Source organism: Thrips palmi, unplaced genomic scaffold (genome assembly GCF_012932325.1).
Source record: "Thrips palmi isolate BJ-2018 unplaced genomic scaffold, TpBJ-2018v1 HiC_scaffold_19, whole genome shotgun sequence".
Lineage (NCBI taxonomy): Eukaryota > Metazoa > Arthropoda > Insecta > Thysanoptera > Thripidae > Thrips > Thrips palmi.
The window spans coordinates 4,652,524-4,676,801 of record NW_023144628.1 but is presented as its reverse complement, the minus strand read 5'-3'; the positions used below and the strand labels follow the sequence as shown (position 1 = coordinate 4,676,801).

General features: G+C 51.8%; 6 protein-coding genes across 11 annotated transcripts; 4 read left to right on the top strand and 2 right to left on the bottom strand.

The window, feature by feature from the left end:
* Window positions 1–193: 193 nt before the first annotated feature.
* LOC117645641 (protein vms-1-like) lies at window positions 194–5,041 on the top strand. The gene is made up of 12 exons (XM_034385911.1): window positions 194–326; window positions 1,753–1,888; window positions 1,960–2,160; window positions 2,251–2,405; window positions 2,494–2,614; window positions 2,701–2,852; window positions 2,944–3,169; window positions 3,275–3,805; window positions 3,901–4,120; window positions 4,252–4,393; window positions 4,494–4,679; window positions 4,756–5,041. Exons 2-12 carry the CDS (start codon window positions 1,768–1,770, stop codon window positions 4,975–4,977), a joined length of 2,277 nt encoding a protein of 758 aa, XP_034241802.1. The 5' UTR covers window positions 194–326; window positions 1,753–1,767; the 3' UTR covers window positions 4,978–5,041.
* Window positions 516–1,652, top strand: LOC117645647 (ADP-ribosylation factor-like protein 6-interacting protein 6). Its single transcript, XM_034385922.1, has 3 exons — window positions 516–872; window positions 1,062–1,263; window positions 1,382–1,652. Exons 1-3 carry the CDS (start codon window positions 842–844, stop codon window positions 1,488–1,490), a joined length of 342 nt encoding a protein of 113 aa, XP_034241813.1. The 5' UTR covers window positions 516–841; the 3' UTR covers window positions 1,491–1,652.
* Window positions 5,033–6,599, bottom strand: LOC117645646 (proteasome subunit beta type-3). Its single transcript, XM_034385921.1, has 5 exons — window positions 6,407–6,599; window positions 5,849–5,965; window positions 5,586–5,761; window positions 5,244–5,516; window positions 5,033–5,165 (listed from the first exon to the last, which is right to left on the bottom strand). The coding sequence occupies exons 1-5, from the start codon at window positions 6,407–6,409 to the stop codon at window positions 5,117–5,119; spliced, it is 618 nt and encodes a 205-aa protein (XP_034241812.1). The 5' UTR covers window positions 6,410–6,599; the 3' UTR covers window positions 5,033–5,116.
* A 66-nt stretch (window positions 6,600–6,665) lies between these two features.
* Window positions 6,666–13,081, top strand: LOC117645644 (glycoprotein-N-acetylgalactosamine 3-beta-galactosyltransferase 1-like). 3 transcript variants are annotated; one of them, XM_034385916.1, is made up of 10 exons: window positions 6,666–7,109; window positions 7,438–7,489; window positions 9,465–9,600; window positions 9,689–9,798; window positions 9,888–10,040; window positions 10,114–10,252; window positions 10,339–10,457; window positions 10,578–10,682; window positions 10,800–10,957; window positions 11,043–13,081. In XM_034385916.1, the coding sequence occupies exons 2-10, from the start codon at window positions 7,468–7,470 to the stop codon at window positions 11,238–11,240; spliced, it is 1,140 nt and encodes a 379-aa protein (XP_034241807.1). In that variant the 5' UTR covers window positions 6,666–7,109; window positions 7,438–7,467; the 3' UTR covers window positions 11,241–13,081. The 3 variants fall into 3 exon arrangements, with proteins under 3 accessions (XP_034241807.1, XP_034241806.1, XP_034241808.1); XM_034385915.1 differs by lacking the exons at window positions 6,666–7,109; window positions 7,438–7,489 and adding an exon at window positions 8,352–8,480; XM_034385917.1 differs by lacking the exons at window positions 6,666–7,109; window positions 7,438–7,489 and adding an exon at window positions 8,967–9,221.
* On the bottom strand, window positions 11,681–14,947 carry LOC117645645. Of its 2 annotated transcripts, none has more exons than XM_034385919.1 (6): window positions 14,786–14,947; window positions 14,336–14,422; window positions 14,121–14,226; window positions 13,947–14,032; window positions 13,721–13,862; window positions 11,681–13,629 (listed from the first exon to the last, which is right to left on the bottom strand). In XM_034385919.1, the coding sequence occupies exons 1-6, from the start codon at window positions 14,804–14,806 to the stop codon at window positions 13,406–13,408; spliced, it is 666 nt and encodes a 221-aa protein (XP_034241810.1). In that variant the 5' UTR covers window positions 14,807–14,947; the 3' UTR covers window positions 11,681–13,405. The 2 variants fall into 2 exon arrangements, with proteins under 2 accessions (XP_034241810.1, XP_034241811.1); XM_034385920.1 differs by having other exon boundaries at window positions 14,336–14,419.
* A 3,947-nt stretch (window positions 14,948–18,894) lies between these two features.
* On the top strand, window positions 18,895–22,639 carry LOC117645642 (glycine receptor subunit alpha-1-like). 3 transcript variants are annotated; one of them, XM_034385913.1, is made up of 10 exons: window positions 18,895–19,129; window positions 19,931–20,147; window positions 20,243–20,475; window positions 20,565–20,647; window positions 20,719–20,886; window positions 20,974–21,129; window positions 21,228–21,390; window positions 21,482–21,710; window positions 21,780–22,013; window positions 22,137–22,639. In XM_034385913.1, the coding sequence occupies exons 1-10, from the start codon at window positions 19,047–19,049 to the stop codon at window positions 22,362–22,364; spliced, it is 1,794 nt and encodes a 597-aa protein (XP_034241804.1). In that variant the 5' UTR covers window positions 18,895–19,046; the 3' UTR covers window positions 22,365–22,639. The 3 variants fall into 3 exon arrangements, with proteins under 3 accessions (XP_034241804.1, XP_034241805.1, XP_034241803.1); XM_034385914.1 differs by having other exon boundaries at window positions 18,896–19,129; window positions 19,912–20,147; XM_034385912.1 differs by having other exon boundaries at window positions 18,897–20,147.
* The last annotated feature ends 1,639 nt before the right edge of the window (window positions 22,640–24,278 follow it).

Here is a 24,278-nt window from a genome sequence, read left to right as displayed (position 1 = left end):
CCCGCTCGTCTCGTCCCGTTCCCAGCAGCTGTGCGGGGGGTATTCCGTGACTCACGGATCTTCAATGAGTAATCTGAGAATCGCCTTACTATCGGCCGGAAACCGGGCTCTGGGCTCCACCCGGCAGGGTTTCAACAACTTGAAGGCGTCACTGGCGAACCTCAAGTCCGCCGGGCCTCCAGCACCTCTAGCAGACGACGCGGGAGACGGGGACGGGGCCGACGTGCAGGTTAAGGAGCACCTCAGCGAGAGGAGCATCTCGTCGCAACTTTTGAGGATCTCGGCTCTGGCGGTCGCCCTCAAAGCCCTCCATTACTTTGTGGACCGTAAGTGTGCATTTGGCTTGACGGGTGTGTCGTGCATAACATTGTGTTCGGGCTGGGGACCCGGGGACGCGCTGACACGTTCATGGCCGCTGATGTCCTCTTCGGTGCTGGCGTCGACCGTCAACAGTCAGCATATTTAGGGCAATCTTAAGAGCACGCGTGTCAAATGTGACCGTTGTAAAGGTAGCCAAAGCCTTTCGGGTTGAGGAATTAGCGTTTTCAGCTAATGACATCAATTTCTCTTTAACCTCTGTCAGTTGCACAACTGGTGTACCATCTCTCCAAATTTGTGCATCAGTTTTATTTCTTTATCTGGGTTTTGTTTTTGGCTCCAATTCTAATAGCTTGGTTTTCGAGATTTTAACCCAAATTTAGACAACTGTATTGCACGATGATATTGAAAAAACCCAATTACCATCTAATCAACAGCTATTCCGTCCACTCAAGTTTTTAGTTGCTTTATTTCCACCAAAGTAACAAAGCAGCATAATTTCAGAGGTAATTTAATTGAAGACATGAAGCATCGTCAGACCATGCAGTCTAGAGGTATGTACTATCTCAAAATGAAAGCACAGGCTCGAGCGATCAGGTTGTATGTTACCATCTTCTAATATACTAAGAACTAGTATAGTGTTTTTACTTTTTCAAAACTTTGTCTTTGTTTTGAAGTAGGGGTTGATAGAGTAGTTTCCGCCCCCCTGATGTATTGTTCACATATTTTCTTGTACTTTCCAGGAGCATGGCTGCAGACTGCAACATCGGCTGGAACTTTCATTCTTGGAGTACCACTATGGATGTGGACCATGATCTCGAGCTTGACATTTGTTCCCATTGCATGCGCCTTAGCTATGGCAGTTGTCACATGGTGCACAGTGTTTTTGGACCGCTGCATCCCTGGCGTCTCTCCTCCCTCATCTCTCCCAGTTGAAAAACATTGGTAAGTTTTTTTTTTGTCTTTTTTTTTTCTTTTTTTTTATAATATTTGAAATTTGTTGTATTTTTTTACAAAAGAGAGAAGGAGCGTAGTTCTAATGTCTTAAACTGTTGTGTTGCAGGGCCCTAACACCATCAACATTTCACCTGGGTCATGCCATTGCAGTTGTCAATGGATTTCTGCTCACACTTTTATTTTATTTTGGAGGAAGTGACTCCCCTTCTGTGTAGTCTTTTCATTTTTAATTTCAACTTTTGCTAACTTTGATTTTATTCGTTTGTTTGCGTGATATTTATTCTTGATGTTAATTCATATAGTGTAATGCCTGTTACCAAAGAGAGACCTGTTGTTACTTTGAGAGGACAAAATAAATAAAACATTTTAACAGTTTATTTAGTTGTTTCATTTATATTTATATGGTTTCATTTGTGAAAGAGAGTGACTTTAGAAAGCAGCTATTTTCAAAGCATTTTTCTTTCCTTCTTCTTGCAGTTTAGTGACTTCAGCATGGAGAAAAGTGGTTGCAGTCTTCATGACACAGCAGAATTCCTCTCAGTCACTGCTGAATTGGAGTTAGCCCAATGCATGTTAAAAGGAAGAATCCCAGAATATGATCCTCATGTTATTTGTGAGTGTAGTAAACTTTTCTCGCCCTTTGAGCTTGAGTAATGTTTTAACTTTAAAACTTTCTTTCAACAGCCCTTGAAGTATCACGACAGTTAGAGGATTTAGTAGTTGCTGATGCCCATTCTTGTTCCTGCTGCTCTGTGAAATTTCCAAATGCAACAGCTCAGCGTGCTCATTTTAAACTCGATTGGCATCGCTATAATATTAAAAGGCAGTTGGCTGGTCTTTCACCTGTTCGTGAGGAAGCTTTCACAGTTATAGCCGACAAAGGAGGTTTGTTCATTATCATCAGAAAAGAGTTAGAAATTTTTACAATTTAGTTGTTGGATTGTATAATGCATAATTGATAACTTTCCTCTTCAGACGATATTGAGAGTATATCAGGATCTGAGTCTGAATCAGAAGAAGAAGGAGAGAAGGGAGATATTGTAGATTCAAATCACCGTGCCAAAGTATTTTTCAGAAATAAACACGGGCAAGTTATATCCCTATACCGCTGCCTACTGTTTCCTGCCAAGGCATGTTTTGTTGTTGTTTTTTTTAAATGTGCTTTGTGCTGCTACACCATAAAGCAATCTCCATTATGTACAAATTACTTTCTCTTAGGAATGTACTGAAACCACTCCAGTTAGTGAGTTTGTCACAAGAGCTCTCTGTCTGGCTGTTCCAAACCAATGGGCTATATTTATGCTTGGGGGTGGGCACTTTGCTGCAGGTATTTTTCAAGGTAAAGCTTGAAGTTTTTGAACAAATTATCTCAGTCAAGTTGAATTTCTGCTCATTGTACATAACTGAAGTCAAGTTTTTCTCCAGGTCAAGAACCACTTGTTCACAAAACTTTCCACTGTTACACTGTCCGTGCAAAACAAGGAGGGTCACAAAGCACTCGGGACAACAAAGGTGGCAATCATCCTAAGAGTGCTGGAGCTAGTCTCCGAAGATACAACGAGCAGGCTTTAATTCAGGTTTGTCTCTGGAGCCTTGTACCCCCCTCGAATATTTCAACTTCCTATACCCATTGATTAACTTAATTTTTTTGATGGCTCTGTTTTATAGCACGTCCAAGACCTCATTTCAGCATGGGCAGACCACCTGAAGTCCTGCACTTTAATATTTGTTAGAGCTGTCGGCCCTGGTAACAGATCTGTTCTGTATGGTGGGAAATCTCCTCCACTTGACAAAACAGACTCAAGGATCCGCACTATCCCGTTCCCGACTAGACGAGCTACTTTTAGTGAAGTAAAAAGAGTTCTTGGAATGTTGTCTTTTGTAGAAGACCATGGTAAGCACTGTGCTATTGGATGTGTCATAGGAATCGTGGCTTACTTGGTGTACTGATAACTGAGCAAAATTATAAGTTTTAGAGCACTGTTTGATGTTTTTCTAGGTCCTGAATCTGAATTTCTGTTAAGTGATCCTGCATCATTAAATGATGCACGGAAATTAGTGACAGAAAAGAACTGCCAAGAGGGAGCAAAACCTACTCAGACTGAAAACGAAGGATCACCAAGACGCAGCAAAAATAAGGGTGGTGTTAAGCCTAACAGGGCAAAGTCAAGACCGTCTCCACAGAGATCCTTGCCTGCCTCTGTGTCGTATGCTTCATCTGAGAGTGAGGCCCCATGCACCAGTGATATTGAAATTATATATCAAGATCAAGAAATCAAGTTTTCTGACACCATAAAAGATGTAGACCAACAAATCAAAAATGAAGTCAGCAAAAAGAAAAAAAAAGACAAGTCCAAAGATCAGAAAACTTCGACAGATCCCATTGTACCTCAAATCAAAAAATCCAAAGAGGAAATACTGAAGGAAGAGAAGTTGAGAGCCCAGGAGGCCGAAAGAAAGCAGAGGCTGTTGGAGAAGAGGGAAAGGAAACAAGCTGCCATTGAATTACGTAAACAGGAACAAGAAGCAGGTGTGGTTTTCCTTGACTCCAAAATGTGGCAATGAGCTATTGTTTTCCCCTCTCATTATTCTTTTAATTAACAATTATTTGTTTTATTGTTGCAGCGGAGGCAGCAAATCCTGTATTGGTGTTTCAGAAGGAACTTGTGTCTGCTTTGGAATCAAACGACGTACAAAGACTCAAAAATTGTCTGTCATCTGACTTCCTTCAAACTCTGCCTTCCCCATTACCTGGAGGTCTTCAAGAAACCCTTAACCTGCCTTTTACCCAAGGAAATACTGCTCTGCACCTCGCTTCTAAAACAGGAACACCCTTACTGGTCAGGTAAACATTTATCTGCTTTCAAATTTTTTATGTCTAGCAAATTTTATTAGTTTGGAAAGAAACTTTATATATTAAATAAACTATGAAAAACAAGCTGTTCTAACTCAGTTATTTTTCTTCTTAATTTGTAGTGAATTAATGACTGTTGGGGCAGATCCTACTGCATTGAACAAGAAACAGCAGACACCTTATTCTGTTGCAGTAAATGCAGATACGAGGAAAGCTTTCCAGGACTTTTTGGTTAATAACCCAGATAAATTTGATTATTCCAAGGTTGGTAAAATCCTGTTTGCTATTAAAATTACAGCTGACTCAGCTGTTTTAGTGGATTTCACATTCTTGTATTTAATTCTTCTTTACATTGGCGTTGCAGTCCAAGATCCCTGTACCACTTAGTGAAGAGGAGGAAAAGGCACAAGCCAAACTAAAGGCTGAATTAAAAGCTGCAAAAAATAAAGCTAAGAAAGAGCATGAAAAGGTACAACGAAAAAAGAAAGCAGAAGAAAAAGCAGAGCAAGAAGAAAGAGCACGTTTTATGGCAATGACTGACAGGGAAAAGGTACTGTCATGCATTTCATGCTTTACTTGGTCTTAGTTTAAGTGTCATCAAATGTTTCATTAAAATTTTATTTCAGAGAGCTTTGGCTGCTGAAAGAAGAATCCTAGCGGCTCAGAAGAAAGGAACTACAGATGATAGTAAAACCAAGCCTATTGTTTTAGCACGCTGTTTCCTTTGTGCAATTGATATATCAGGTCAAGTGTCTTTTGACTATGATCAGTACAGATTTTGTACTATAGAATGTCTTCGAGCTCATAGGAAGCAAACTAATCCAGATGGTAAAATTAACAGGTTATAATACTCATGTGCAACTAATGAAAGGAAAATCTGGTTCATGAATAAAAATCAAATACTAAAATGTTGTAAAGTTATATTTATTATACTTAATTAGAGAAAATCAATCCTTGACCCAAACAGAGAAGAAAATGAAAAGGCAATCAGTCCATCCTTGTCTTTATTCTTCGGGTAGTGACCTTGTCCTTCTCACTGCAAGAGGCAAAATTTTTATTACTTGATGCAATTGTAAATCCTACTACTGCACGTGAAATACATGCCAACACTTACATGATGTGGACAACAGCACCCATACCAGACACAGCATCACGGTCAAATGCATTCATCATTGCCTGGGAAATGCTTTCAAATAGTTCTTCTGGCTCCAAGTCAGGCTGCCAGAGTGCTTCACTCATACCATACATCTGCTCTCCACAAGTACCAGCCAAGGCAAATTCATCAGTGACAGTAATGCAGCCGATTAGATCCATGTTGGCCAGGAAAGGTTGCTGCTTTTTGGTGTCCCATCCAGCAATTATGGGCTCAACAAAATAGGGACCAAACCTGAACACAGATTAAATTGTTGAAAGATAGACAAATTAAGAATCACATCATTGTTGCAACAGATATTACCTCCTCTCATACAGCATATTAGCAATCATAGCCGTTAGAACAGCAGGCTGCATCTTTCTACCTTCCTTCAGCTCATATAAATTAACTCTCAGCTTCAACCGTTGCAGAACAGTTTCTGTGTCAGTTGCCAAACCAGGCAGACCCACAAAGAGCTGAGGTCCAATCTCAAAAACTTTCTGGAAAGAAAAGTAGAATGTAAAACATAGGGATGCCAAAATATGTTAAATACTTAAAAGCTCTTGCTGAAAGGTGCTGGTGCGTACCTCGTAGTTAGTGGCAATGGTCATTCCTTGAACGCCAAATCGTAAATCAGATGCAATAGCAACACAGTCCTTGCCCCTCATGGCAAGGACACAGCCTCCATTATATTCCATAATAGACTGCAAGGAAAAGAATTACATTTTACTAACAAAATAAAAGATCATACAAAATAATTGACGCAGCATTTATCCAGCATCAAGAATTTCGGCAAGTCACTGAAAGGTTACGAAAAAAAATCTTGAAAGTAGCCAAAGGAAACCAGAGGAAATCAAAACGACAAGGTGATAAATCTTTCGCTGGGTAACTAGTAGTACAAGTGAGGATTTGGAATATCAAAATGCAACCCAGACACTCTAACCTCAATGATTCTCATTGGAAATATAAGGAAAAAATAAATGTTTCAAAATCCAAAAGGTGAAACAAAGTAGGAACAAATTCCACTATCTGAGTTACTATCAAATAAGTGGAGCATTGCTAAATCATTAATTAAAGCAGAAGTGAGAATGAATAACGATGACAAGTCAGGCCGACTTAAGGACGTATTATTAATAATTACTTACCATGGCTGCAGTGAGAAGAAGTCTAGGCTTAAGGATTAAAGAAGCGTCCAAGAAAGGACGATACAAACGCTATAAGTGGGCAATAGAAAGGTAAATAAATTGTTATTCCACAAAGACTTGAACCGGTGACTTGCGATTCAACACACACAACAGCACAGCCCCAAGTCAAGTTCTGAAAATCACCACAAGATGGCTCTGCGTTGCCTTGATAGAGATCTCGATACAGCATACCAACCGGCTGAATCGGAAGAAAGAATTAAGAAAATGGATGTGTTGTAGTTTTAAAAAACGCGCGTGCCACTTATGAAATATCCAATTTTCGTTCCTACCTGGTTCTAGCATCATTCATTGACAAGAAGGATCAAGTACCCGAAGGTGGCTAAACTGCGGTACTGCGGTTGTAATGACAGACCAACCGCAGCAAATAAACAAACTTAAAAATTAGTGATTTTGTGTCTTCAATTAAATTGTCGTTTATCTCTGTGTCAGTAGTATTAAGTGCCAGAATCTTAGTCTCGAGTTCGCTGAATTTTACTGAATATCGTGCTTTTGCTTGCCGCCATCGACACCTATTTCGTTTAGGCAGAATAGCGTTGAGGTTAAATGGCTGGCTCTGTCTTGTCGAGTTCCCATGTACTGACTTCGTGTACGGTTTAATGGAAAAGCAAGCTATTCATTTTCTTACCTCCTTCCCCTTGTTATGGTGAGTTTCTACATTTAAGTTGCCTCGTTTGAACGTCGCTTGTGTTTGGCCATTCATTCTCGGTATGCTGGAACTGCCCTGTTCATGTTGAATTTCCACATAGAAACCTTCTCCTTTTAGCACCACTTAGTTAAAGAACTTCTAAGCCTCTGTAAGCCTCTTTAACTTTTTAACATTCTTTTTATTATTGGCTTGTGTGTTAGCGATGCAATATAGTCCACAGCAAGGAATATCCAGTAGTCGATTCTGTGGCTTCTTTTGAACTTGCAACTGTGATACCTTTTGTATTGTTTCTGGTGGTTATTGAGCCTTTCTGTGTTATTTACAGATCAACTTGACAAAGTGATATCCTGGGAAGATGCGCACTCCGGATGTACTAGGTGAGCACCTGGTTTCCTCTTACAGGACTGAATTTTCATGTAGTGAATGTTTCTCTGAAGCCTTTAGTGACTTTGGTAGAGTTGCTTACCCCCTACCTTACTCAAATGTGTACTGTGGGTGTTACTTTCGCCCCCTCAATGACAGCAAACATAGCTCCATGCCAGTCATGGACCCCCCGCGCTGATAAACCAGATTGCTGATAAATATCTGCAAATAAAGCGCTCCTCCCTCCCCCTTTTCCTTCCCTGAAAGCCCATATGACCTTACCCTTCCCATGTTTCGCAGCTCCGTAGTTACTTAGGGCCCTAGATCTAGGACTCTGCCGCCAAGCGCCAAGCACTGCGCCGCCTGCGTCCAAGGCCGGCGGGGAAGTCCAGGACGGCCCTGACACGGACGACACGGACGCGGGTGCAGCATCGCGATAGCCATCGAGGGCGCGTCGTCGGCCGCGCGGTGGCTGTTGTCACAGTGTTGTCACACCCCGCCATTGTGACACGTGTGCCGTTCAAGTGCCCTCGCCACTTCCGTCGCCATTCAAGCCTTTTGGCGGGCCGTCTCGCTCTCGCCGAGGCTTCACTGGCTTCGGGCACACACACAGTGTGCCACACAGTGAACGCGGGGCTCGGCCGGGGGCCGGGGCGGCGGCCCCCGCGGCCCCGCTGACGGCGTGCTGACGGGGTCACAACAGCACGCCGTTTAGCCCGGAGCGCGTTTTACTTCGCTGTTGGCACACAGACACACACACACGCACAGCTCCGTTTGCTGACGGGGCGATAACCGCCGCTTGCATTAACGTTTGTCTGTGCGAATCAGCGCGGCGCGCCACTGTGTGGGTGTGTGGGTGCGAGCCGCGATGGCGCCGCCGCGGCCGCGGGGGTCTCTGCGCCGAAGCGACGGAGAGGCAGTCCCCAAAGTGTGTCCCGGAGAGCGCCATCGCCATGGTGGCCGTAGTGGGAGCGGCGTGGTCTTCCCTCGCCTCGCTGTGCTCGGGTTCGTAGTTTGCCCCGCGCCTCGTCCTCGCTGTTGCTGCACCGGGTGCACCGGCAGGCCGTGGGCAGACCATGCGGGTGTTGACGGGGTCAGTTCCAGTTCCTCTCGCCGATTGTGGCCAGCGCACTGGCAGCAGGCTGGGGCTGTTAGTGACCCCGGGCCAGAAGACCGGTGGAGGTGGTACAAATTCCTGACGCGTTTTGAGCTCCAGAGTCGCTATAAATGGGACTCGAACCCACCGTGTGACCCCCACCAATCGATTGCCCTGTAGACGAGGAACCCATTGGTGGGGTCACACGTTCGGTTTGAGTCTTGGTTAGCGACTCTGCGGCTCGAAACGCGTCTGGAGTTTTGACTGCCGACGCCGCCGGTCATCTGGCCCACAGCGCACCGGTCGGCTGTGTTGCATGTGTTGCCTACCTCAAGCTGCACTTGCGGCGATGCGCACGTGGCACGCGCCAATCGGCCCTTTTGCGGACAATCACGCGTATGCGTTGACGCAGGACACCGTCATCCTGCTGTGACGCGTTGTGAGCTGTTGACCCCCTCCTTTCCCTTCTCCTGATACTACTCGTAGCCCCGAGCCTGCAGACCTGCAGACGGCCTTATCAGTCCGCGTTCCGCGTTTGACGCCCTAAGATAGCCCTCTCATCGTCCATTCCCCGCGACACCTGCGCTGCCTGCTGCCTGCAGGGGCAGCCTTCGAGGTCCCGGACTCCATGTCCACCTACGTGTCTCTGGGTACTGCTGTGTGGAACCGTGAACGTGTTGGCTAGAACCTGGGACGCCGCGTTGTACAGTGGGCCAGAAGACCGGTGGAGGCGGCCTAAAGTCTAGACGCGTTTTGAGCCCCATAGTCGCTAAACGCGTCTAGAATTTTGGCCATCTCCACCGGTCTTCTGGCAAATCCACTGAGTGACGAGGAGTGGGCAGCGGCGCAGCGGCAGAGTGAGCTGAGCCCTGATAGATTTGAATGAATTCCAGGTCTGCTGCGACCCCCCGCAGGCCGGACGTTTTGCTACCTCATCTGCGGAATCTTCATCGGGTTCAGCTCGGCGTTCATGCTGCTCTCCATCTCGACCCAAATGTCTTCATTTGGTGATTTCCTGATTCCTCCAAGGTAATGTGACTCTTTTATTTCTTTCTCATGTTTTTCATTTCTATCTGTCCAAAAGCACGAGTTGCAAATCCATGTTTTGTTTTTCCAGACCTGTACATAAACACAGTGACAGCCATGGACATGGGCAGGACTCTGGTGAAATGCTGCCTCACCCACGAGAGTTTGGTGCTCATGGTGACGATGAAGACTTCCACAAAGGTGCGCAAAATTTTAATGCAGATTGTAAGATGAATAGAAAAACCAGAGTCTAATGTTTTAATGGAGTTAATGTTTCTCCCTTGCTTTAGGTGAAGATGTTGTGGCACGGAAACTGGCAGAGAAAGTCCGTGTTTTATGTTGGATTATGACATCTCCAGGAAATCATGAAAAGAAGGCTCGGCATATTAAAGCAACTTGGGGGAAGAGGTGCAATATACTGCTATTTATGAGCACAGCAAATGGTTGGTATCCTGTGCATTTTTTGAAGTTATATGATAAAACGCATCAAGCAATCTTTGACATTTACGTTTCTAGACACATCTCTCCCTTCTGTTGACCTTGGCATAAAAGAGGGTAGAGATTTTTTATGGTCAAAGACTAAGGAATCATTTAAATATGTGTACAAGCATTATTTAGATCAAGTAGATTGGGTTATGAAAGCAGATGATGATACGTGAGTACTGCTTCTTCATATTTCAAAACACATATACTTATGAACTTTAACATTTGAAATATTGTAATCTTTTGTATAACTTTCAGGTATGTCATCGTTGAAAATTTGCGTTTCATGCTCTCTGCTTATAACCCAACCGACCCCATATATTTGGGTTGCAGATTCAAGCCGTTTGTTAAACAAGGGTATATGAGTGGTGGTGCAGGTATTTTGAATCTTAATCTAATCTCAACTGTGGGGTGGCATCACCACCTCAATGCATAATGCTTTTCCATAGCTGACCGTTTTATTTAAGAAACTAATGTAAGTGTAACGCTTGTCACAGGCTATGTTTTAAGCAGAGAAGCAGTTCGTAGATTTGTGGAAATAGGAATTCCCGACAAGGATAAATGTCGTCAGGATCATGGAGGGGCAGAGGATGTGGAAATTGGTATGTATTCGGTACACTCTAGATGTGTTTGTTTTATTTGTGTTTCTTCATTTTATGAAAAGTTTCTGTGGAAGCTACTCTGGTAGTAATGTGTACAATATTAAAATCTTTTTTCAGGCATATGCTTAGAAAAGGTTGGTGTTAAAGCTGGAGATTCTCGTGATCCTCAAGGGAGAGGTAGATTCTTTCCTTTTGTCCCGGATCATCATATCACAGTTGGACACGTAGACAAAAATTTCTGGTACTGGAACTACATTTATTATCCAGTCAAAGAGGTATGAATATGAATAGCGATACAAATAAAATCATGAACATCACACAAGTATAATAATAATTAACATTCAATTAAATTTTTCCTAGGGCTTGGAGTGCTGCTCAGATAGTGCCATATCATTCCACTATGTTTCACCTCACCAGTTATATGTTCTGGAGTATCTTATTTATCATTTGAGGCCATATGGTATCAACCATTCAGTAGATCTACCAACCGAGCATGCTGCTGAAAATTCAAGTGTAGTGCCTGCCTTGTCTTCAGCAAACTCATCAACATTTTCATGACTATCTGCTCTTTCTACCATTAACAAAACAGAACTGGAGTTTTTGTAAACTTTGGATGTGGAATATTAAACATCCAAACTTGTTTACTTTTACAAGAAGACTTTAAAAATACTTGTAAGATAGGTAAGAATTTCTGGTAGCTTGCTCACTTGAACAAAACTAAGACAAAGTTGTAAATGATGCTGTATGTTGAGAGTTGAGATTCTCTTGTATAATGTTCCTGTCAGGTTGCATCAATTATTTGGAGCATATTTAATACCATAAGACTTAATTTTTGTGACAGAGGTAGATTTTCCCAGTGTACTAAAATGCTATTAATGTGCAAGCTTTTCTGAATTTTTATCATGTTCTATTATTGACAGAGATTTTAAAATTACTTCCATTACTTTTTCTCACTAAAAAAATCTGTCCTTAAGCATTTTTTGTTTTCTTTCCCAATGCTCAGTCTTAATATTTTAGTGACAATGTAATCTTTTGACAGTCCTAACCATTCCGAGTTGGCATTCCTTCACGTAATGACCACAATTGTGCTATAGCAAAGTTAATTTTTGTATTGTATTTTTTGTAAAGTCAGTTTTTACTTTTTCTGATTGATGACATGATGTAACTACTTCTACTATTATTATTATTATTATTTTTATTTTATTTACTAGTCATTTATACTTATATGATTACCTGAATTATTTCTTTAAAAATGAGTGTTCAGTTTAGGATGAGCGAGACTTTCATGCTTGATTACTTTTCTCTGTTGTCATATGCTACTGCCCCTTCCTTTGAAAGATACTGCATTTTGATCTCACTCAAACTTGGTTTGAAAAGTTGCCTGTATGTTCCTGAAATGCTCATTGACTGGCTCATGTTAATTGTAACTGTCCATTCATGGCATGTAAAAATCATTCTTCAATCATTTGTTTTTGTAGTAATCACACTTCAAAGAGTTTTCACATTTTTATCAATCAAAGAGAAGAGGTTGGGCAGAGAAAAACTCTTTTTATTTTGCTTTTGTTATGTCAGAGTTGTGAATGAATCTTTTGCTGGGTGTGTTCTTCATTCTTTCTCTATGGTTTCTTTTCTGTCTTTTAATGTTCCAAATGAGTAGGTAGTAAATACTTATGCTAACATTTCATTGCATTTCACCCAAAGACTTTGGACCAAAGTGAACTTGTTAAGTTGCATATTTTATATCTTATACTATACAGGGTCTAACCCTTTTCTTTCTCATTCTTCAGAGATGCTCTATTTTCTAATACTAGGAGTTCCGTATCTACTTAAAATTTTTATGCTGTAGTTCATAGCAGACTACACAAACATTCATTGCTATTGTTGAAACATTTTAACAATTCTAAATTGTTTTTGTTATGTGATCAATTTGTTGAAGTTGTTAAGATGGGAGGGGAGGGGGAGGGGAGAAATTATACTGTGTCATGTGAAATATTATATTACGTTTTAAAAAACGTTGCACTACCTTGAGACTCAGCACACGAAATCTGCATCGAAAGACTTTGTAAACTTCGGTAAGTGGCTGTTGAACAAAAAGTATCTTCATAGTTTTGCTGGATTTTTCTGTATCACACCTCATTAAACTCGTCATTCTAGACTTCTTTCCATATTTTTGATCTTTTGGGATCGATATTCTTATTTAAAGTTGCTCTAGCAATGAGTATTGCTCTAGTCTCTGGCAAAAAGGCTACAAATATGTGTGATATATCTGTATTGTGTACTGTGTGTTCTGTTGACTGAGGTAATCATGATTAGATGTCACTTGCAATATTGTAATAATAATGTATGTGCCATATAATCAAATAAAACAAATATGTGGCATGGTCCTGGAACCCAAGTCACCCAAGCTTACAATCATTATTAAAGCCTCACCTCCCCACGACCCCCCCCAATTCTCCTGATATTTTTGGAGCTTGTTAGACACCTAAAGAGAGCAGCCAATCAGAGGGTATCACCCTTTATTGTACAAAAGAATTTGTGGTATCAGTAACTCTCATCGACTCTGGCTAAATATAAAAATTTATCTGAGACAGTCCATATTTCTCAAACTCACGCGTCGGCGAAGTCACCCCGCCGATATGGTCAGTCGTTCTCCTCGGCTTCGCTGATGGAGACGAGCCTGGCGACGGCCACGGTCCTGGGGGTCCTGGGGACGGCCGCAGTGCTTACGCCGTCAGCCGCCAAGGCCGCGGCCGGCGTGGACGTGCCCCTGTCCGCGGCGCCAGCCCGTCGGCGGCGACCCGCCGCGACGGCCCCGCCAGGGACGTGGAAGTGGAGGGCCCCACTCCCATCCCCACGAGGGGCGTCTCGAAGAGCACCAGCTCGCCGTCGCCCAGCCAGTGGTAGTAGCGGAACGCGTACAGCCAGTACGTCGCCACGAACATGGTGTCTGGGGAATGACCAAAGAGCCAAAGACGAAAGGCGTATGAATCGACTGGCCAAACAGATTCCACCGCACCGCACAGTGGCCGCGGACTCACGCAGCACGTAGAAAAGGCCGAGCGGCGCCCAGGGGAAGTACAGCACGTTGCCCGCGGACAGGAACAGGTTGACCAGCAGCACGGGGGAGAAGACGAGGAACACGAAGATGGTGCGGCGCCTACCCTCCACGTTGTACTTGACCTGGGTGGAGAGGAGGCGCGGCGCGAGGCTCGATTCAGTTGTCCCGGCCTACCAAAAAAAACAAATCGGCCAAACCGAACTTACGTTGCGGACGTCCATGTAGAGGAGGAGAGACACGGTGAACTGCGCCAGGTACATGAGCGCGTACCACAGGTAAAACGCCAGGTATTCTGCCGACAGAACGCAACACCGGTGGTCGACTCCCAAAGCGAAACAATGCTGCTTGGTTAGGGGCCGAGTGGCCCTGCTTGCACTTACGTCTCAGTTCGTGCCTGCTCATGTGGGCGAGGGTGTCTTTGGAGGTGAAGGTGCCAGGCCTGGCCAGCTCGCAGAAGAAGAACACGGTGAACGCGAAGGCCACCGCCTGCGACCGCCCCAGAACAGATGGACATCATTTTGAGCGCCACTTAGATTCGTCTGAATTAAAACTCACCGCGATTTGCGTGGTGCGCGTAGTGCGCGTATACCCGTACCGAGTCCAGGGCGCCCTGCGTTTGCAGCAGGCTCCGCAGGTTGGTGGGGACGACCCATCGCGCCAGCCTGTCCAGCCACTTGCGCTGCTGTGGGTCAGAAAGCGGTGCTCATCGTACACATGACATACACCCCTCAGGAAGGACGCCCCACGCCCTGTCAGCCAGGCGGCCACGTCAGAGAAGAACAGGCACAGCTTATCCTACACATTGACACAGAAAAACACGAGCGAGAGTCGACCCACCGCCCAAACAGTGAATCAGCAGGGGGCATTAGAGAGCCAACTCGCCGTGGAAAAGCCGTAATTTCGTTACTCTAATGATTCCTGAATAAAACATCACTACAAATTCGTCTCTTTCTGACGTATTAAAACCAATTTTGCCTAAAATATTTGACGAGGGCGGTATGACAAGTGCGTCACCGCCGAGTCGCTCGCCATCACTGCCGCTCACCCTGTTGAAGGACGCCACCATGGTGCGCGGCGCGTCGCTCGAGTCGTTCTCCGCGTCGTTCGCGTCGGCTCGCCGTGCATGGCGCGGGGCTCTACTCGTCGAGCTCGCCTCTAGCGCCTCTAGCCGGACGAGGCGGACGGCGTGGCGGCACTGCACGCCGTCAACGCCGCCAGGGCGTCAAGCCGTCAAGGCGTGCCCGCGAGGAGGCCCGCGATGTTCGTGACGCCGCTGGGGCGGGGCGGGGCGGGGCGGGGCGGGGTGCACCGGGCCGTCTTTGCCTTTATCACGGCCCGGCCGAGTACCGCCATAAACGCCAAACACGCAAGCAGGTGTCCTTTTGGCGCGGTTGTGGCGACCGATTCTCTTTCACGGATGACTTTTATCATTTCGGCCGGCGCGATTTCCTCCCGCTCGAAAGTCCGTGCTCTCCGCGTCGCGCTGACCCGTGCCTCCTCGGGGGCGTGGCGCTGTCCGTGCGGCTCTCACCAGCATCGTGCAGCGACGGGGTGCTTGGCGTAGGCCGGGACACCACACTGCGCGGCGACCGCGCGCGCCAGCCCGACTCGGTGCATCATGACGTGCGCAAACACACATACACACACACAGACACACACACACTCACAGACACACTCACAAGAGCACTCGCGTTTAACTATTGAGTGCCCCGTTAAAAATTGCCGCGGTCGCGTGCGTGCTTGACGCGGAACTGCGCTGATGTCGCCGCCGGCACCCGCCACCGCCCGCCACCGCGGCTCGTGAATCATTGACGGGCACCCTTGGGGGCAGCAGGGAGTGGCGAACGGCCCGGACGGCCCGGACGGGGTTGGCGAGGAGATGGCGTCCCGGACGACGGACGCCGGACAGCGCGGCACTCCACTGCGTCCCACCGAGAGCACCGGACCACCAGCGGACCACCGGACCAGCGGACCACGACCACAGCGGTAAACGCGAAGCGCGCCCAGCGACTCCCAACGAGGCTCTCCTTGAATAGAACTTGTCGTCAAGTTACCTTAAAAAAAAAAAAACATGCACCGGAATTGCATTTTCTCCTTTACACTGTAGAGGCGACGAATCAAACGTTAAATATGCCTCAGGACGCGGAAAACAATTTTTTAAAAATTGTGCAAAAAGTTACTTTTGCTAGCAGAGGGGACGTTCCGGGCTGGAAGTAGTGGCTTCTAGCAAAGACTTGCCACGGCTTGGACCGGCGTCCTTCCAGAACTTAGGGCCGGATGGCCTCGTCGTTACCGTCGTTTCATAAAACAGGGTCGTTTTATAAGAGAAAGGGCTAGCCTCCAAACGCCGTGGGCTTTGAAATTCTAGAACTTGAATGTGAGAGCGTGAATATTTTCTAGGTTCTCCCATTGGCCATGAATCCAAGGACAGAACTCGACGAGATGGCCCCCTTGGCGTGACTTTCCGTCCCGTAAAAAATGTAGAAACGTTTCTGACAGACCGGTGCCGATTCGCCCCTGGAAGGTGCACAGGGTGCGCTTTGAATTATGGAACTGTGGTTTCAGCCCGCGTGTGACTCGGCGGATCGGCGGGGCGCGCCGTGGCTTCATCCCCACTGCGGGGAGAGAGGGAGAGGGCGCTGTCGACTAGTCTCAGTTCTCTCTCTCCACCAAATTCAAACAGTGTCGAGCAGTGTGTGCATCATTTGCTGTTGTCTAGGCCACTCTCTGTCTTAAGGCAGCCAGGCGCCTGCGCGCTATGCAGGCCGTGCGCACCTCTGTGTTACGGGCCGGCCTACCCGCTGGTTCGCAGGCGCTCGCTCCAGCGCGCGGCGCTCCAGCTTGGCTTCAGTGGACTTCCACTGCCGCCGGCTGCAGTCTCCCCGCCCGTCACCGCGCTGCTCCGTCACTTCCAGGATGGCGGCCTCGAACCCCTCGAACCTCGTCCAATCCTGCTGCTGCGGCCGGTTCACTTTTCAGGTGGCGATGCCAGGCGAGGCGCTGCATCGCTTCAGCGAGGACAACGCCCCGGCCGGCCTGTGCAGTTCCTTTCTGTCTTTCACGGGTGTTCGCTCTGCGGCATCCTATCTGCAGCAGGGTGGTCCCGTCGTTGGCACCGCCCCTTCGTTTCGCTTGGTTCACAGTGGAGGAGGTCTGGCAGAGCGGTGCGGCTCCGCGGCGGGCTGAGCATCGCTCCCACTTTGCAGATCCCCTTCGAGATCGACGGGTCGCTGAGCTGCAGGACGCCGCCATCCCCCAAGAAAGTCACAAAGTCATCGACATTGCACTGCAGACTGGCTGCTTGTTTGACTGTCGATTTGAGCAGCAGGCAGCACCATGCCGATGACCAGGGTCAGCGACTTCCTGCTGTACTGGAAGACACACTTGGACAACGAGGTGCCGAAGTCGCGCGCGCGGCGGCTCTGGATCGCATGTCACGGCACCAACGCCAAGGCAAGTCCTCCCCTTGCTCTGGTGGTACCCCGACCTGGCGCCCAGACTGCAACGCGTTTGTCCTCGCAGTGGGGCGTGCTCACGGGCGTGGCGGTCTTCATCCTGTCATCGCTGGACGGCATCATGGCGAGGACGTCCTTCCTGGACGCCTGCCCCACCATCCGCTTCGTGTCCGGCATCTACAGCTGCACCTGGCTCGTCTACATCTTCGCCTTCGAGCAGGACGCGCTCCTGCGCGCCGTCGACCAGCTGCTGCGGGTGTCCTTGGTGGTGGACGCGGACGAGGTCTACTACGGTGCTCTGAGCGAGGACGTCCGGGTAAGCGGGGTGCCTCCTCGCAAGGGGGGTCGCGGAGTGGGGTGGAGGGCAACGGCCCTGTGCCGTGGAGGGCGGCGGAGAGGGGGAAGGACACGAACCGAGCCGCCTAGATGACCGCCGCGGTTGTGGTGTGCAGGCCTTCCTGCAGCGCACGGCGTCGTCCACGGAGCGCTACCTGCGGGGCCTGACGGCGTGGTCCTGCTTCATCTTCGTGACGGTGCTGGTGCCCGCGCTGCTGACGGGGGAGCCGGCCAACCCGTCGTGGCCCAAGCCGTACACGCCGGCGGGCCGCTGGAGCCTGTTCATGCTGCACGTCTTCAGCACCATCTTCCTCCCCGTCGGCTTCTTCTGCGGCGTGCCCATGCTGCGCGGCCTGGCGTACTGCACGGGCTCCCTCATGGTGGCCGTCGGCGAGCTCACCAAGCGCGCGCGTGACGAGAAGGAGGTAGGCGCGGCGGTCGTGGCGCCACCCTGGAGGTACCTGGAGGTGGCCGTCGTGGCGCTGACGGCACCGATCCATCTCTGCTCCCTCACAGCTCGTCCGCGCCGCGTCGCTGTCCGCGGGCCTCAACGAGGGCATGAGGCTGCTCAACAGCGTGTTCAGCATGCCCATGGTGCACGTCCTGCAGTCCACGCTGCTCATGCCGCTCGTGGCGTCCTACGAGATCATCAACGGCCAGCTCGACCCGTTCCTCTTCGCCACCGGCCCCCTCAACGTCGTCATCTTCATACCGATGTGCTTCGGCGGCCAGGTGCTCCAGCGGCTAAGTCCCCGGGGCGTCCGTCTCCCAAGTCTTTGTACAAGGACTAACGTAGACTCTGTTCCTAAATGATGAGTCACTGTACAAAACTTGGTCGGACTCCTCGCGTTCTTTGTGGGAAGGCTGGCGGTGGAGTGGAACGCGCCCTTCTTTCGGTGCAGGCGGTGGAGAACGCCAGCACGGCCATGTCCGAGTGCGCCTACGAGGGCCGCTGGATGGAAGAGGATCGGAACTGCCGCTTCATCAGGATGCAGGTACACTGTGGAACACTAGGTGGACCCATGGACCGCGCTGACCACGCTGACGACCTCCGCCGGGTTCCAGGTGATGCAGCGCACCCAGCGAGCCACGCAGCTGTTCAGCCGCGACCTGGGCGGTGTGAACCTCGCCCTGTGCCAGGCCGCCCTCAAGAACTGGTTCTCCTTCCTCAACTTCCTCATCAACACCACCAAGAAGTAGCGAGTAAAGCCGATGCGTGCCGCCCTGCTTCCTTGTCTCGTTATTCGCCCTCTCGCTTGCTCACGACGGATGCTGCGCGCTGTGCGCCGGCCTGGGCTGGGCCCCCTCCCCGGCGTCGCGGCCCGGCGTCGCCGTCAGTGCCGTGAGCGTCGCGACGCGGCCCAGCCCAGCAGCCCGCGGACAGCCACAGGCAGAGGCACGGAGCGCGACAGCGCGTCGCTACGCGTCGCGAGTCCGGCCGACCCGACCCCTACCGGCCTCGCCGCGTTTTACCCAAAGTTGGCCATGCTTTGAAGCCGCCAGTCGAGCACCGCCATGAAGACGTCCTGCTCCGCCTTGGCGCTGGCCGCGCTGGCCGCGCTCGCGGTGCTGGCCACCGCCCGCGAAGCCCCGTATGAGTGAGTTTGAGGGAAAAATTCAAAACAAAAAATTAACTGGCTGCAAGGCAAAGGCGAGAAGCGGCGATTCGACTCTACAGTCGGTGAGCCCGTTTACTGTGCTGCATCTTTTTAAAAAACGAGCGAGAGCATCTTTTTGTCTCATTGCATTGCTATGTCTTGTGGGTGTATTGGATTTTGATAACATTTCGCGTATCGCAATAATCGGTCGAAGTGATTAGTCACTTTTCCTTCTTCAAGTGGCGAGCCGTTGGCGTGCACGCGCCTTACCTTGCCCCAGTCCCCGCCCATCGCAGGCAGTAGGCAGCAGGCAGTAGGCAGCAGTAGGCAGTCGCGGGGGTGGCGGCTGCGTCCTCACTGCGGCGCCCAGACAGGCTGATAACATGCCGAGATAATGGCCTGTTTGCCTACTCCTTACCGACAACATCGTCGTCAGCATCCCCGAGGCCCTCTGACGCGGGCCTTCCCCGCCGCCTCGCTAACCTGGTCACCGAACCACGGAGTGGCGGATACGCTGCGTCGGAATAACCACCCCCAAAATCAAGCCGAGCGGACCTGGGGGTCTTGGTGGCGCCTGAAAGGCCCATTTGTGATGATGAAGAGGAGTTGTGCCACCGCGGCCACCGCCGTGCCTTGGCCGTGCCTTGGCCGTGCCGCCAGCCGCTCTATGATTCATGACGACGTCCGCCAATCCGTGCCGCGGCAAGGGACCGCCACCAACTGCCGCAAGCAGCAAGCGCGAGCAAAACCGTCACAACTACACTGTAAACCAAGTAACGCAGGTACGCCTTGGGGCTCCAGGACCGTCTCGGTCGGCGTCCGGCCCCGGCCGGCCGAGAAGGAGGCTGCCGACGTGGGCCACACGCACACCATGCCGCGGATCGAGCTGCTGCGACACCTGACGGACCCCGCGCGCTACAACCGCCACGTGCGCCCGCTGGACGGCGTGGCGCCGCTCAACGTCACGGCCAGGACCTTCATCTACATGCTGCAGAGCGTGGAGGGGCGCCTGCACATGGTAGGCACTGCGCGCCAAGCAGAGATGAGAAAAGTGACGAGGTAGAGCAGGCCGCTCCCACTGACACGGCTCGCGGTGTGCACCTTACCCTGCAGGAGCTCAAGATGACCATGAAGCAGGAGTTCGGCTTCACGGACCCCCGCCTGCGCTACGCGGACGTGTCGCCCGGGACGTGGGAGCTGACGGGCGACGACAACCTGAGCAGGCTGCTGTGGACGCCGCACGTGTTCCTGGCCAACGAGCGCCAGTCCGTGCGCATGGGCGCCGCGCCGCACCACGACGTGCTCGTCCGCGTCAGCCCCGACGGCCACGTGCTCTTCGTCACCAGGTCCGTCATCGCGCAAGTGAGCCGCTCGCTTTTCATCATTTCTTTGTCGTTGTGTTCAATTTGTGGCTGACGACGGCGACGCTTGGCAGGGTGACGGTGAGCGTGGTGTGCTCCATGAAGCACGGCCGCTTCCCCTTCGACGAGCAGGAGTGCCCGATGTACATGGAGAGCTGTAAGTGAGGTGTCCTCGCATGCCGCCCTCGCGACAACGGCTTTCCTTGACCGCTGCCTGTCCTGCCGCAGGGCTGGACGACGTGGACGAGCTGCAGCTGCGCTGGGCGGGCGTCAGCTCCAACGACCGCCTCAGCCTGGACTCCTTCTCCATGATGGGCTGGGACACCGAGGAGCTGCAGCGCTCCAGGATCACCGTCAACGGCAGCTACCTGGACGAGGACTACCCGGACCGCTTCGGTCAGGCCGTAGTTTTGTTTTGAGGTGGCGTTGCTCTCTGCGAGCACACCGTCGGTGAACTTTCCGGTGTGTGCCTTTTGCCTCCAGGCAGCATGTACTCCAGCCTCAAGCTCACCTTCATGCTGAGCCGGCAGTACGGCTTCTTCATCATGGACTACTACGTGCCGAGCGTGCTGCTGGTCATCACCTCGTGGGTCACCTTCTGGCTCGACCCTGACATCGTGCCCGCCCGCGTGTTGCTGGGTAAGTCGAGTAGTGCCAAGGCCAAGTGCAAGTCAGGTTTGGTAAGGATCGGTCAAAGAACGTTGCGGACGACGAGGATCACACTTTTTTTTGTCCAGGCTCCAGCACCATGCTCACGTTCATCACGCTGGCCGTGCAGACGGACCGCACCCTGCCCGTGTCCTACTTCAAGGCGAGTGAGATCTGGTTCGTGGGCTGCTGCACCTTCATCTTCGGCTCCCTGGTGGAGTTCGCCTTCGTCAACACCATCTGGCGGCAAGGGTGAGTGCGTGGTGCGCTGGCCGTGGCGTGCGAGAGCGTCGTGTTGCTCGACCTAGCCACAGGGGGAACTTTGTGTCCGGACTGTCGGCAGACAGAGCGTGGACCTCAAGAAGGTGAGCACCAAGCACATCCTGCGCTCCACGCTGGGAACGCCCAAGCCGCCGCGCCGCCGCCTGCTGCCCCAGGAGCGGTACGCGCGCCGCCGCACCTCGTCGCTGCCCGACTTGTTCAAGCCGCAGCAGGCGGGCGGCAGCCTGCAGGCGGAGCCCCTGGACTCCCTCGCGCAGGCGCACCCGTCCTACTTCAACACCATCCACGCCGTCAGTACACACTGCCGCACCCAGACGCGGCCTAACCACCCCCTGCTCGACAACCGTGCCGTGTTCCAGGGCGCGCTGCGACCGTCCCCGCTGGCGTCCGTGTGCGAGTCCGCCGAGTCCGTGGCCGGCGACGACGACGACCAGGCCGACACGGTGTCCGAGGGCGGGCGGCCAGGGCGGCCCAGCGCGCGCAGAGGCTCCGTGGGCACCCCGAGGAGCAGCCCCTCCCCCGGGGTGACCTTCGACAGCGCGGCCACCCTGGCCGCGGAGGAGCACGACTCCAGGCCCAAGTTCAAGCCGCAGGTGCGCCCCTTGCCTCTACACTGTCTCTCTCGCACTCATGGCGTGTCCCGTGGAGGTGCGAGAGAGACAACCTATTTTATTGTCTGTGCTTTTGGACGTTTTTTTGTGTGTGCCTGACCGCAGGTGGCCGGCACGCGGCGCCAGAGCCTGAGCGCCACCCTGGCCAACAGCGTGTCGCGGCGGCTGGCCAGCGTCAACTTCGGCGGCATCGCCGTCACGCTCACGCCCGGCTTCACGCGCATGTCTGCCTCCGAGGTGGCCGACTGGATCGACCGGCGCAGCCGCGTCTTCTTCCCCTTCGCCTTCCTCGTGTTCAACATCGTCTACTGGACCTTCGTCATCTACATCTGACCCAACAACGCCTTCAACGCGTTCAAATTTCCAGTGTCTCCGCTGTTGGCGTTCATCCCGGTTTATTCAGAACAAAGCATTTTTCTCGAGAGCGCCATTATTGTGTCTGTTTCGTGGTTTTATGTTGGTAGTTGGTCGCTTGAGTGCGCATTCTGTTTTTTAGTGTTCGGGCTTCGCTGTGGAAAATTTTGGTGTGCATTGAATTTGAGTCTGAGTTTTATTTTATTTTTTATTAAAATGCGTTACGTAACAAATAAAATAATTATACACAAATACAGAGAGTTTCAACAATATTCCCTTCGGAAACGCAGGCGCCCAGACAAGCCCGGCCCGGTCGGTGGCCAGGCTGGCCGATGAACGCACATCGCGGTGATCGGCGTGATGGCGGTGCGAGCCGTGGGTCGTAAAGCGCGGCGTGCGGCGTGACGCCGCGGAGCGCCTCGCCGCCGTCTCTCTCGCACCCCTGAGGAGCGCCCCTTGAGGGCGAGAGAGACTGGCAGTGCCGTTCGGAGCCAGCCTGCCGACGTGGCGTTTACGAGAGGAGCTCCGCTGGCGGAGGCACGAACGGCGTGCACAGGAAAACGCCTCCTGCAAACAGCACTGCAGGAGCTGCAGCACGCACCGCGCCGTGCACAAGCAGGCCGCTAGCTCGGCGGCAGCCCGAGGAGGTCTTGCAACAGGGTGCGGCCCAGGGTGAGGCCGGCCTCCGCGACGGAGCGGATGGCCTGAAGGCGAGCGCCGATGCTGGAGGTCAGGAGGTCCCTGCCCGCGTCGGCGGCGTCCAGCCCCGCGCCGCCCAGCGTCCGCGACATGGACACGCCGATGCGCACCACGGCGTCGAGCGCGCGCAGCTTGGCCTGCGCCGCGTCCAGGGCGCCCCCCGCGAGCGCCGCACCCGCGCGCAGCCCCGCGTTGCTCACGCTGCGCATGGCGCGGAGGCGCGAGGCCAGCAGCCGCGCCGCCAGCTGCGCCCGCGCGTCGGCAACCTGCGTAGCGCGTAGCGGAGAGGGTCAGACTGGCCAGACTTGGCGGCGCTGAGGCGGGGCTCGCCGTGGACGCCGTACCGTACCTTGTTCCTGGCGACCACCATGGCCTGGCCTGCCCTGATGGCGGCCACCGCCAGCCCGCGCACCACGTACAGCTGCGTGTCCAGGACCTTGATGGCGGCGCCGACCGCCAGGCTACGGCCCGCCGCGCCGCCCGCGTTGGCCATGCCCTGCAGGCCCTGCACCAGCCCCTGCGCCGGGCCGACGCCCAGCTGCAGCGGCGCGCCCTCGGCCTGGTCCGACAGGGCGGCGGCCATCTGCGGCGTGCCAGAACCCCGGTCAAGCAGGTCATGCACGTCATGCGCGTCAAACAGGTCGAGCCCGGTCGGGACTGTCGGGACCAACGGGTAACTCTCTCGAATTTGACGCGCCTGCGCGCGCGTTACCTCCGAGTAGTCCTCCGGGTTGAAGTCGTGTTCGTCGTAGTCCCCGTCGGATGGCTGGGAGAAGGCCGACGCGTAGCTGCCGAGCGACACGGTGTCCTCGGGGCTAGACTCTGGCGCCAGGGCCTCGGCGACCACTGGCGGGGACCACGACAGCACCTGCAACGCTTCCAGTTTCAGCCCCCCGCGCTGGCCGCCCCGCCTCCAAGACCGTCCCGTGCAACTCACCGCGGCGGCCGCGGCCGCGAGAAGCAGGGCCTCGCGCGTGCACAACATGGCGCTGCGCTGGGCTGCGTTTGGGCGCCGCCACGCCCAGCACGCCCTTATAGCCTGCGCCAAGGCTGCGCCAAAGACTGCCGAAGGTCCTAATGAGTGCCCTACATGCAGCCGCAGTCCCGGCCGGCCTTGGCGCGGCCTGTCACGAGGACGCCGAGGACGGCCAGAATGGGGAAACCGAGTTTCACGCCGTAGCCGTAGGCAGGCAT

What these genes read in the sequence shown, in the direction of transcription:
- LOC117645647 (XM_034385922.1), top strand. Translation starts at nt 842, where the DNA reads ATGAAGCATCGTCAGACCATGCAGTCTAGAG. An exon ending in TCAGACCATGCAGTCTAGAG is followed by an intron (nt 873 to 1,061) that starts GTATGTACTATC and finishes TGTACTTTCCAG; the next exon opens with GAGCATGGCTGCAGACTGCA. An exon ending in CTCCCAGTTGAAAAACATTG is followed by an intron (nt 1,264 to 1,381) that starts GTAAGTTTTTTT and finishes GTTGTGTTGCAG; the next exon opens with GGCCCTAACACCATCAACAT.
- LOC117645641 (XM_034385911.1), top strand. Translation starts at nt 1,768, where the DNA reads ATGGAGAAAAGTGGTTGCAGTCTTCATGACACAGCAGAATTCCTCTCA. An exon ending in GCCTACTGTTTCCTGCCAAG is followed by an intron (nt 2,406 to 2,493) that starts GCATGTTTTGTT and finishes ACTTTCTCTTAG; the next exon opens with GAATGTACTGAAACCACTCC. An exon ending in GTCTTTTGTAGAAGACCATG is followed by an intron (nt 3,170 to 3,274) that starts GTAAGCACTGTG and finishes ATGTTTTTCTAG; the next exon opens with GTCCTGAATCTGAATTTCTG.
- LOC117645646 (XM_034385921.1), bottom strand. An exon ending in CCATTGCCACTAACTACGAG is followed by an intron (nt 5,762 to 5,848) that starts GTACGCACCAGC and finishes TTTTCTTTCCAG; the next exon opens with AAAGTTTTTGAGATTGGACC. An exon ending in AATATGCTGTATGAGAGGAG is followed by an intron (nt 5,517 to 5,585) that starts GTAATATCTGTT and finishes ATCTGTGTTCAG; the next exon opens with GTTTGGTCCCTATTTTGTTG.
- LOC117645644 (XM_034385915.1), top strand. Translation starts at nt 8,429, where the DNA reads ATGGTGGCCGTAGTGGGAGCGGCGTGGTCTTCCCTCGCCTCGCTGTGC. An exon ending in ATTTATGAGCACAGCAAATG is followed by an intron (nt 10,041 to 10,113) that starts GTTGGTATCCTG and finishes TTACGTTTCTAG; the next exon opens with ACACATCTCTCCCTTCTGTT. An exon ending in TTTATTATCCAGTCAAAGAG is followed by an intron (nt 10,958 to 11,042) that starts GTATGAATATGA and finishes AATTTTTCCTAG; the next exon opens with GGCTTGGAGTGCTGCTCAGA.
- LOC117645645 (XM_034385919.1), bottom strand. Translation starts at nt 14,806, where the DNA reads ATGGTGGCGTCCTTCAACAGG. An exon ending in GAGCAGGCACGAACTGAGAC is followed by an intron (nt 14,033 to 14,120) that starts GTAAGTGCAAGC and finishes TTCTGTCGGCAG; the next exon opens with AATACCTGGCGTTTTACCTG. An exon ending in TCTACATGGACGTCCGCAAC is followed by an intron (nt 13,863 to 13,946) that starts GTAAGTTCGGTT and finishes CTCTCCACCCAG; the next exon opens with GTCAAGTACAACGTGGAGGG.
- LOC117645642 (XM_034385912.1), top strand. Translation starts at nt 19,524, where the DNA reads ATGGCCTGTTTGCCTACTCCTTACCGACAACATCGTCGTCAGCATCCC. An exon ending in TGGAGGGGCGCCTGCACATG is followed by an intron (nt 20,148 to 20,242) that starts GTAGGCACTGCG and finishes CTTACCCTGCAG; the next exon opens with GAGCTCAAGATGACCATGAA. An exon ending in ACTTCAACACCATCCACGCC is followed by an intron (nt 21,711 to 21,779) that starts GTCAGTACACAC and finishes GCCGTGTTCCAG; the next exon opens with GGCGCGCTGCGACCGTCCCC.